The sequence below is a fragment of the Nanorana parkeri genome, unplaced genomic scaffold, assembly GCF_000935625.1.
Source record: "Nanorana parkeri isolate BGI_ZX_2015 unplaced genomic scaffold, ASM93562v1 scaffold104, whole genome shotgun sequence".
NCBI classification, from domain to species: domain Eukaryota; kingdom Metazoa; phylum Chordata; class Amphibia; order Anura; family Dicroglossidae; genus Nanorana; species Nanorana parkeri.
Window position 1 is genome coordinate 2,274,710 of NW_017306372.1, and position 11,988 is coordinate 2,286,697.

The 11,988-nt window shown below is 44.1% G+C and overlaps 1 protein-coding gene across 1 annotated transcript in view; it reads right to left on the reverse strand.

Annotated features, from left to right (window-relative positions):
- Nucleotides 1-11,214, reverse strand: part of USP38 (ubiquitin specific peptidase 38) — a 32,562-nt gene extending 21,348 nt beyond the window's left edge. The window contains exons 1-4 of the mRNA XM_018552989.1: nt 10,620-11,214; nt 5,685-6,393; nt 3,483-3,618; nt 37-166 (exon numbers count right to left, since the gene is read on the reverse strand). Coding sequence (XP_018408491.1) covers nt 37-166; nt 3,483-3,618; nt 5,685-6,366 — 948 coding nt within the window. The 5' untranslated portion in view covers nt 6,367-6,393; nt 10,620-11,214. The remainder of the gene's footprint in view (nt 1-36; nt 167-3,482; nt 3,619-5,684; nt 6,394-10,619) is intronic.
- Nucleotides 11,215-11,988: the final 774 nt, after the last annotated feature.

The window sequence follows — 11,988 nt, forward strand, 5'->3', positions numbered from 1 at the left end:
TCTGAAATCATTTAGTAGAAATATTAACTTACATACCAGTTCGATTTTGAGCAAAGTGACATCAATTAGAATAGTAAATTTCTGGACTGCTGCCAGTCCCTTCAGCAGAGAAATCACCCATGTCTCCACATGCTGTGCTAGAGGCCAGGAAAGCCAGTCAATCATCCTGAAAGAGAAGGGACATCATGTTCTCTGCACTGAGATTCTCTAGCCACAAGAGATTCAATAACTGGAATTAGATGTTTTGTCTAATGATAGATATACTAATGAGCCAGTCCTGTGAAGTAAACACGGTTATCTAGCATTCAACCACTGCTATACAGACCGTGAATAGCCAACATCCTATAAAATATCATGTAGATCAATCCCCAAGTGAATTATGCCCAAATTTACCCTCAACAGGGTAAAAAAAAAGGCCAGAATATACAAGAAAATAGGTTACTCCCCCTAACCTTATAATGGTCCAAGCAACCCATATATAAAGCATGTCCCAGGACACACATCTGATACCTGCTATTTTGCCAGATGACAATTGTGTAGTACGCAGGGCATTCAGGATGGGAAAAAGTCTAATACTGGCCATACTCCTAGCAATTTTATTGTAATATGCGCACACTCCATTCAGGTTTCTGCGCTGCAGCAATCCGTAGTGGCATATAGTGCGCTGGGATAAAATGCAGCATGCTTGCATTTTATCGCAGCAAAACCGCCCACCGAGTTGTGGTGTGAATGCGACAAATAAAAAACAAAACATGTGTCCTTGCGGTGACCTACCTTGATCCGGAGCAAGACAAAGCAACAAATGTGTGAACGGGCCGTGAAACTAGTACAAAGCAACAAAATCACTCTAAAGCCAGTTCATCAGTTGAAAAAAATGGATTTCCGCTACAATTGTGGCAACTCGGAACTACCGGTAGCAAACAATTTAAACTGGGAGTAATAGATGGATGCAGCTAAAAGTCCAAAATTACAAACATATGATGCCTTGAACATCAATCAACCTGGAAGAGGAGCGGTGCAGCAAGTCGGTGGGGGCACCACAGGAGATGAGTATAGCAACCAGAGACATTTTTAGGTTTATTAAGCTGCTATAAGGATTAACATGAAGAAAACCTTCCACAAGTGTTCCCTTTAGGCCTGATTCACACCTGGGCGTTTTACAGCGCGTTCCTACGTGCTGCAAAAACGCTCAACATGTGAAAACCAACAATTGCCTATGGGCATGGTTCCCACCTGGGCGTATTTCAGCGCGCTGCAAAACGCCCTATGCTGAAAGAAGTACAGGAGCTTCTTTGGGGTGTATTTTCCGCACGTATCCATTAGGATACAGCCGGATAGCCCCCGTAAACGCGCGTTTGTCACACGTTTCTTTTCGCGGTAAAATGGTGCAGCACGAAACGCGCATATTCCGTACGCCCAGGTGTGAACCCAGCCATAAGGTGAAGCTTTAAGAAATGAAACATGAGTGCTGTCATTGCCATCTTTTGGCCCCATTTACACCTCAGCATTTTATCACGTTTCCCGAAGCACGTAACACTCAACATGAAGATTCCAATTATTTTCAATGGTTCCTGTTCACACATAAGTGTAGCTTGAAAAAAAAAAAACATGAGCCTCTTTTAAAAGGCAGATGCACAAATTTTTGGGAAACCATTACCGTTTCCTCCTATTAACTAGCATTACTAGGAAGGTTCAACACTGCCTGGAAACGTTCACGCTTAAGTGTGAATAGAATGTAAATGTGTAGGCTATGCAAGCTTCATTTTGCGATTTGTCACTAACACAGGGGTGAGGACTCTCTCCCCTTCCTAAAGTGACAGCGCCACCAGTCAATTGGTAGGAAGAGTAATGAGTCACATGTTTCAGTGTGTGTAGTCACCATTAGGCAATGTCTACATCAAGTGTTGTTCCACTTTTGCAATTAAATGAAAGAAAACCCCACTATATTTTTCTTATATGTTCCTATTTACACAGCACACCTAAAAATGATTTTGAAATATATATATTTCTTACCGTTGTTAGCATTTGTTCTTTGGTGAAGACCTTCGTGTAGATTCCAGTCTACTCTGAGCAGTCTGAAAAGTGAACCTATAGTGCCAGACTGAGCTTTCTCTTATTAACACACAATGCCTTGAAGGCTTTAACCCTTTGTCAGGACAGACCGTGTTCAAATCTAGTTTACAATTGATAATGAGATCTGCCAGCACAGTACAGACAGGGTTAATTAAAGTAAACATGACTTCCCACAGCCCCCTGCTTAACATTAGGTAACTACACTTTCCCAGGTGATCTTGGGAAAATGGAATTACCCCCTCTAGGGCTGCAACCAACTAATCAATAATGAGAATAGTTCTCAACTATTCTCATTATTGATTAGTTGGTTGGATCCCCTAGTTCTTTCCTCCACGCTGGGAGGAGGGCACATCAAACAGTGGGTGGGTGCAATAGCCAGCCTGCTATGGGGTATTGCAATTTGAAATGGCCAAAAGCAGACTGGCCATTGCACCAGCCCACTACCTGCTGTATTTACATTCAGCAGTCGTCTGCGGAATCTTGCCACTGGCAGCTGTCATTCCCGGGCTGAAGCTATTCAAGCACCATGTGCTTACAATGCAATTATTAACCAGTTGACATCTGGGGTGTTAAACCCCCTTCCCATCCAGGCCATTTTTCAGTATTCAGCGCTGCGGTACTTTGACTGACATTTATTCCGTCATGCAACGCTGTACTGAAATGAATTTTATACCCTTTTTTGGGGACAGATAGAGCTTTCTTTTGGTGGTATTTATTAAGGAAAAACTACAAAAAAAAACAGTTCCCCATATATTAAAAATTCTAAAACATTTATTATTACCAAATTTTTTGGTAAAATATAAAAGACGGGGTCACGTCGGGTAAAGAGACAAAGTAACGAGCGGGTCTTTCCTGCCTGTGCGCGCAGGAAAAAAATGCCGTCTAGCGACGGCAACCCGCGGTTGCGAGTCTGCCGTCCGTCCTTTTAACGGGCGGACGGCAAGAGGTTAAAAAAAAAAAACAATTATATTACGGTGGGAAAAAAAAGTCATCTTCAGTTTCGGGCCTGATAAATTTTGCTGCGGCAGGTGCCATTCATTTCAATGGCACCCCAAACGTGCGTCCAACCCACGGTGTTATTGTCTGCACTGGAATGCACGGCACCGTGCTGCCGTGCGTTCAGTGCAGCGCAATTGCAAAAAATGTATGCATGCAGTTTTATTCTGAAGTAAACTTTGTTTGTAAAACTGCATTTATGTATATTATTTTAAATTAAGCATGGCATTTATTAAATGTTTTTGATCTGATTAATCGAAAAAAATTATGGCCCAACTAAGCGATGACATTAATCATTCGTTGCAGCCCTACATGGAAATACAGTTAGGATTTCATAACAGTGTTTGCCTTTGCCTACAAGAAGCACAAGCTAAGAGAAAATGGTAGTTTGTAATCAGCATGGCATAATATACCTGCAGAGAGCCTGAGTCATGCTTGCATCTTTCACATTGGGATCCGTGGTCAAACTTCTGATGAGAACAGTAATCATCTGTAAGGGAATGTGCTGCACAAGGCTTGCCAGAGCAACAGATGGTTCAAATGAAGCATCTGAAACACAATAATGACGTTGGATATTTTTTTAGCCATATATATGATTAGATTGCACCAACATATTTAAAGCATTGAATCCAAAACCTTAATTCATTTCATGAATTCAGATCAAACCTCCTCTCTTATGTCTGATAAAGACATCTTTGTCGTCTTCCAACACAGAAAAAATTAATATAACAGAGAGCCTCCTGTCGGCAACGTTTAGACAAGCACGCTGCTCCTGGCTCTAACAGTTTAGTTTACGGATATCACCAGAACACTTAAGGACAACTGTACCTTTAGTATAATTCTTACAGTCCTTCAATCCCCCCCGTAGTGCAGCCTTTCTAGTAAAATATTGACTTTCCTCTCCATTCTAGCAATCCCTACTGTGTGGCCCTTCCTGGTGCCACACAACCTTTAAAACAAAAATGTCCTCACTAGTCTTCTTGGTTCACATGTGCACCACGGTCTTATTAATTCCTATGGATGCAGCATACTCATGGTTGCCATCAGCTGTCCAGCAAGAGGGCCCTGTGGGGACATTTTTGTTGCAAAGGCTGGGAGCACCAAAGAGTGAAGATTGCTGGAACAGGAAGATGGGTAGGTAGTTTAACAGGAGGGCTGCACTTGGTGGTGGGGCTATAAATAAAAAGGACAACTGTACTTAAAGGTGCAGTTCTCCTTCAAGGGGAACTTGGTAGGGAAGAAATATGGAAGCTGCTTTGCTATGAACAATTAGCCTTGAACAAATGTCAAACTGGAACGACCAGTTTGCTGTGTGGCTACCCCTTGCTGTGTGGCTACCCCTGCAGTGCGAGGGTGAAATGCTCGTTTGTGTCTAGGGACAAAAATAACAAAGATATACTCATCCGAAGCTCTGAGCTGGCCAGCTGTCACAACGCTCCCTCCAGTCTGTCTCCTCCTCCTCCACATTGGAATCTTCCTCAGCATCCTCACGTCTATACACAGTGTATAGAACGTGATGATTTGCGGGACCTTAGGACGCTGCAGAGGAGGGAGAGAGACACTCACAGGACTGGTCTAGGAGCAAGCTGGCTCTGAGCTTTGGGCGAGAACAACTTTTTTTTTTTAACCTACACACAAACGAGCACTTAATCCTTGCAGTGCGGGGTTAGCCCCACTGCAAGGGTTAATTAAAAAAAAATTCCCTGGAGTTCTTAAAGTAACACTTACAGGTCGTCTTCCTCCCCTGGCCTGTGAAAAGAGGAGCAGGAGACTGATGAGCCAATATCTCTGTCACTCTGTGCGCTCTCCTATCAGCATGTTTCTTATTAGAACAGAAGCACTGCAGCATAATTGAATGGCTCCTTGTGCTGCTTCTTATCTCAGTCTAAGCTCTGCTGTACAGGACACTCCAAGAGGCGTATACCAAATCAAATCCAGGTACCTACACTGCTTGCATTTAAAAAAAAAAATACATTTAATAATGTATTCATTAAAAGAGTAAAGCCAAACAATTATTTTTACCAATGTACTCCTGTGATCCAAAGTCAGCATACAGCGGGCTACTACCTGCTATATTCTGAGCCATGCCACAGCCAGGAAGGCTCCCGACTACACTGTCAGGATCCACCCAGCTGCCTGATCGACAGCTGGCTCTGACTCTATAGAGCCAGCTGTGCACGCCCCCTCCCATCAGTCCCTCCAATTAGCACTGGAGGAACATATAGTGGAACGATGACGGCAGTCATTGCTCTCTGCCGGGAGAACACTGCAAGCTGAGCGATCAGCGGTTACATGATCGCTCACCTCTCAGTATATAGAGCTGGTGTGTGACAGCTGCAGTGTCCCATGTGGGCTCTAAGTATTGGGAAGAATATATTTTACTCTCCCAATATACCCCAAGAGTTGCATTAATGTGTATTTTGTCTGTCTTTCGATTTAGATATTTAGATATCTAAATTTAGATATTCATCTGCTCAGTCTAGGAAATATCGGAACATGTGCTACCAATGAAAGTCATCAAAACATTTTTTGTTTTGGTGAACTGGCTACACGGTTTCTAGGATTTGTCCAGCTCTGTGAATAGTATAACATTTAGGAAACATGTGAACACTTACCTGTGGAAGAAATAATTGCAAACACTTCTTGCAAAGATGGGAGTAAAGTGCATGGCTCAGCTTTCCAGATATTTTGCAGCAAACCACTAACTTTGGTAACTTGAGAAACATACTCCCTTAACTCCTTTTCCGATGTAGAGATACACTGAAAATGTCCAATTGTCCTAACAAGCTGTTGGCAAAAGGCAATGGACATTTTCCCTTTGGGCACACATTGCACAAAGTCACTGAGTAGTTCACTTAACTTAGCCGATAACAATGGTTCCGGTCTTTCACATACCAGTCTCAATACTTCTACTTGCAAAACAGCAAATATGTCTAAAACAGATGGGCAGCTCATAATCAACTTGAGCCCACTATGAATATAGTCAATAATAGCTACATCTTTCCGGTCTAAAGATATATAGCCTTCTTGCAAGAGGGTCAGAACGAAGTTTCTATTGAAAAAGTTTTCAAACTCAGCGCGGTGATATCTTGCATAGGCTTCCAAAACCTGGTGCCCGACTTGCTTTTGAAAATAGTCCTCTCCTTCCAGTATTAAGCGAGTGGTGAGACTGAACATAGCTTTGCATTGCTCCTCGTTGATAGAGTTTTCAGCAGACTCAACAACCTTTTTAACAATAACTTTCTTCAGGTTCAGGGGATGGTTGGAAGTCACCAAGCCTTCCAAAATCTTGTCCATTCTGACTCCAGATAACTACTTCCACATCTGAAATTGAAATAAAATGGCTATTAAAACTGAGGTCTAAACACTTTATTTTCTGCGTGGGGGCATGTTAGCCCCCCTATGTGATAGCTTAAAGAGGACGCGTTTCACCAAATCCTGGGGTACGATTAAGCCCAGGATTGGGCGAAACACATTAGAGGTGGTGGACCCGAGTCAAGACTTTGTGTAACTGTGATTTTAATTAAATTGAGGTTTCTAGCGACACATGGCGTGCGGCCGGATGTTTTATTGTTTTGACGGCAGCTAACGTGAAAGTGAGGACAGGCTCCAGCCGGTGAGCACTTGGTTTTCCACCACTTGTTTGCTGTGGAGGAGCGGTGTAACCTTTTGAGTGTTTTGTATTCGCCACCTTGATACCTCCTCCAGGTGTCTGGCTGTAGCTACTTTCTACCAATGGCACATTACCATTTGTACTAAAAGGTGAAGTGTTATTGTTAAAGAATTAGAAGCTGATAATTTCAAGCAAATCAATAATTGGACTTTTCAGGTGCTGCAATGATACGAGTTCCAAAAAAGTTAGTATCAACTTTTATTCATATATTTAAAAGGGTATATATTATATTTTTTCCATAGATCATGTGGTCTGATGGCAGTGGTCTCTTTCAGCAGGATAATGTGCTCAGCTACACTTCAAGAATGGTTTGAGGGACACAAGATGTTTGAGATGCTGACTTGGCCAAAATCGAGCATCTGTGATGTGCTGGAAAAATAAGTCCGATCCATAGAGGCCCCCCCTCACAACACACAGGACTTAAAGGATCCGCTACTGACGGCTTTGTGCCAGATACCACAGAATACCAGCAGAGGTCTAGAGGAGACCATGCCTAGACCTATGTGCCCTCCTCCCAGCGTGGAGGAGAAAGCTGGGGGATCCAACCAAATAATCAACTATTCTATATACCGCTTGGGGACGGGAAACCTCAGTCTTCAAGCGGTTAAAGTTAACACATAATAAACTTTTTTTTTGGTATAGCCTCTTCTGCAGAATCCATGTTAATGGATTAATTCAGTAACATTTATCATACATCATTTGTAGTGTTCAGAGCATTTTGGTAAGTCTGCACAATGCTCACACTGAGCAACTCTTTAAATATGTAAGGTGAGGACTTGTATAGCCTAAAACCATGAAAGCATCCGTCAGACAGCAAGACCCTTATGTACATGAACAAGGACAGACACCTAAAATGATGAAACATTTCACACCAAAAACACTCTAGACCAGTGGTTCTCAAACTGTGTAACTTTAGGACCCACATTTGAAATTGGTCATCAAGTCGTGACCCAAGTCGCAGTAGTGCGTGTTCCAGTGTGGGCAATCGAACAGTGGGTGGGAGGTGCGTTTGGGGTTCCATTCAAATCAATGGCAATGTGACGCACCTCCCACACCAGAACGTGTGGTAGGTGTGATTGCATGATACAGCGTATTATTCGCACAGGACTCTGTGATAATGCATTGTACTAGTGTGAACGGGCCCTCAAAAACACACATGCACAACCACAGACAATCTCTCACACACTCCAAAAAAAAAAAAAAAATTGTAAATGTTTTTTTTCTTTTTTTAAGATCCACCCAGTCTCCCTACCTTAGGAGAACTGGAGTGGATCCTCATCCTGTGGTCCAGTGTAGGTGCTCCATCCATATGTACATTGCTTGTACAGCTATCTTGCGCACCCTGTAGAGGTGTTGTGAACCAGAAAGGGACGTCACTCCGTTCAAGGACCTCTACAGGGTACACGAAGGAGCTGTAAGCAATGCAAGTTTGGATGGAGCTCCCTTGCGGCCATAGCTCCAGCCCATCCCACCTCAAGCGGACATTAGGCGATGGGCAGCATATTTTGAATGGTTGCTTGGTGTGAGAACTGACAGTGCTACACTAGGGGGAGACTGAGGAGCCTCTCCCTTAGCAAAGTGGAAGGCACATGACGACCCACTGAACATGGTGTCACGACCCACCAGTTGAGAGCCACGGGTCTAGACTACATTCACACTAGCACTCTAGTGTTTACGTTATTTAATGCACAACTCCCTGGAGGAGAGAAAAAAAAAAAACCCCGGCAACGCAAGGGTTAAATAAAAGAACCATTACTTACCTTAACCCTCGCTTGGGAACTCTCCTCTTTTCTGGCTGTCAACAGTCCCTTGGTGTCATCATGTACAATGCGAGACTAATAATGTATGTGAAGGAGGCAGATGTGACCGCAGCCATGGACTGTGCCTTGGATGCTTTGCAGGACTGGTCACACAGATGGAGGAAGCCAACAGGAGCCAGGCGTAAGGGAAGAATTACTCTCTCTGGCTCCATTCGCACATGGTGTTTCCCACATGGCACAAAAATGTGCAAATTTTAAAATAAGCGGGGATCCTGCCCGAAATATCGTGCTTGGACTTTAAATGTATTTTGTTTGGCGCGCTAATGTGTGAGCGGAGCCTTACCCTTGGAGCTTGTTCACACAAGCCTGCTTGCCAAAACACACTGCAAGGGTTAAGTGCTCATTTTTTCTAGGGTAAAAAAAGAAAAAAGATGTTATACTCACTTAGGCCTGGTTCACACCTGGGCGTTTTGTAGCACGTTCAAACGCTCTGCAAAACGCTCAAACACCAAAATACCATTGTTTCCTATGGGTATGGTTCACACCTGGGCGTATTTCAGCCCATCTGAACACGCTACAAAACTGCCTACGCCCAAAGAAGTACATGTACTTCTTTGGGGCGTTTTGGTCGCGCGTTTCCATTGGGATACAGCCAAGTAGCCATCGCAAAGGCGCGTTTTTTTTAACGGCGAATCGCTGTAAAAACGCACGACTTTAGACCGCTGTAGCGGAGGGGGACAGAGGCTCTGGGGACCGGTTCAAAAGCCAGCCAGCTCTGAGGATTACGTGAGTATATTTTTTATTTTAGCAACTAAACATAAATGAGAAGTTGACTCTTGCAATGTGGAGGTAGCCCCACTGCAAGGGTTAAGAATCATTTTGCCCAGAGTTCGGCTTTAATTCCCCCTTACACCAGCGATTAGGTCTACATGCAAATTTTAGTGGCAAGAATCTGCAGATGGCTGTAGCCTGAATGACAGGCTGTAAATAGCGGCTGCTGCTCAACCTATACAAAAGGCTGATGGCCACTGCAGCTGTTTGAGGCTCTTTGGATGTAAACAGACATCTATCGTTTACCTGCAGTTAGGGACGCACGATCATCCATGGCTACCGACAGACTGCGTCTAGCGATGATCATCTGTCCCCAACTGCAGGTGATTGGTGGAAGTTTGATTACATCTGAACAACAATGGTCGCCATCAGCCTGTCATTATTTTGTACAGTCTGGTCATTTACATGCGCCTATGATTCCAGCCACAGGAATCCACAGGTTCTTGCCACCCAAATTCACACATAGCCTTAAAGTGACATTAAAGTCAAAAATGTTTTTCCCTCCCCCCAATGTTAATGTCAGCACTTACCTTAAATGATGTCTCTTAATCCGATCTTTCTTGTCCTTTTCATCTGTCCCTCCAGCGGGTCTCCGGCTCAGCGCTGACCCCTCTGAGCTTGCTGGCACTACCTGTGCACGCGTCCATAGACTTACCTTGTGTCTCTCCTCGCGTCCCGCCCGAAAATTTGATCTGCGCATGCGCCCGCCCCAAAATTTTCACATTTTCAGACGGGAGCGTGCGGGGAAGACACAGGTAAGTAGTAACCCTTTTCAAAGTTTTTTTTAACACTTTTTGCATATATCTACTGCTTGCTAGCAGTAGATATATGCAAAACAAATGGCGGCTTTAATTATCCTTTAATCAGAGGTGTAAGTGGGGCCTAAATAGTATGCCAGGGATTAGCTGCCATTTTTAAAGCAGTGAAATAGAAAGAACCTGATTGCTGGATTGTACTTCTTTTACCTCTTTATTTGATAACATGTATGTGGTGAAGCTGTTTGGCTCAGCCATCAAATGAGGAGGAAGAACTCCAGGAACTGTCAGCAGATTCTAACATTGCGAAACAAACTAAATGACTGGCCACAATCTGCCAGTGACAGACTGTGCTACAGGGATCTCCCCAGAGACCACCACACAGGGCTCCCCCCAGAGACCACCCCACAGGGCTCCCCCCAGAGACCACCCCACAGGGCTCCCCCCAGAGACCACCCCACAGGGCCTGTCACAATTAACCCGGTATCGCTCTCTCAAAAAACCGGTCCCTAGTTACCAACACACACTTACCGGCCGGTCACAAGATGTGGTGGACTCTCTCTCCTCTTCAGATGCCGGGCTGTCTATGGAAACGCTTCCTTCCCTAACCTCTATAAGCGTCACCTCTCAGCGATCCCACACACAGCGCCGCCATATTGCTCCTTCACAGCCGGGCTCTCTGGGCGGAGCCTAGCTGGCGCTTAGTGATTGGACGAAGGCTCGGCGACTGGTCACAATCTTCTCTCTTTCTCCACTCCTGTTGCCATAATCATCACTCTCTACTAGCCGGTTAGACCTATATCACGTGATTGACAGAGCGGGCATTTTTACTGTGGGCAAAACAAAGCAGTTTTCGAGCTACTCCTTCCAAAGCTTTTTTTCAGGCGTCGTCGAGGCATGTTGTTTTTGGCCAGGCGGTTGCAGTTCTACCTCGTCGTTTTCGCGTTTTAAGTTATACTTCAACCAATGTAATGGACTGCACGGATAAAAGATGGCTGACGCGGCTTCATGACTTTGTCTGTGACAGCCAATTGGATTCTTGCCAAAGGGCAGAGCGAAAAACAGAGGAACCCGGTCCCGCCCACATTGCGGGGTAAGCTTGATGACGTCATCCTTCTGGTTAACAATCAAAGAGAAGCAGACATTAAGCCTATCTTGTGATACACATGGCTCATGTCTCCTGCAAATGGTGACTGGCATGTTGAACCACCTGCTTCCTAACCCACATCAAGAACACAGATATGACCCTCTAGCTTTTGTCTGACTTTCCTGATCTGATACTTGTTCTGGATCATTGATTCAGCATAACAACTAAGCAAGTAGCATTTCCAGAAGGTCAGGATTAGAAGCTGCAGTATGCCTTTCATCATAGGGTTATTTAAGATACACAACACTTGTGTATACCTCTCAACTTACTGAGATGAGAAAGAAGGACACCTTATACGCCCGAATGCGTCCATAGAAACAATGGGTGCCGCCATTTTGGTGCACCCAAGAGGGTGGTGTGTCTTCTAACGTAAAGCCAGATGTACCAAGATGGGGGTGTCTATACAACAAATTACTATATGCCCGAATATATAGTAATTTGTATATTTGGGTATATAGTAATTCAGATGAACTAGATGACAGGAATTCGTTGATTTGGCAGTTTGTCCAAATCCAAATGCACATCTCAACAATTATTCTTCAGTGAGAGAACTCATACAATGCAGTGCATTCTCTCTGCACCTTTCCCCCTTCCTATACGGCCTCATATCCTTCCATTGTGTCAGTCTGAGGAGCACTCTGCGCTTATACCGTGTTTCCCCGAAAATAAGACACTCACTGTCTTATATTTTTTCTGGCTCAAAAAAACACACTATGTCTTATTTTCAGGGTAGGTCTTATTTTTTTTATTTTT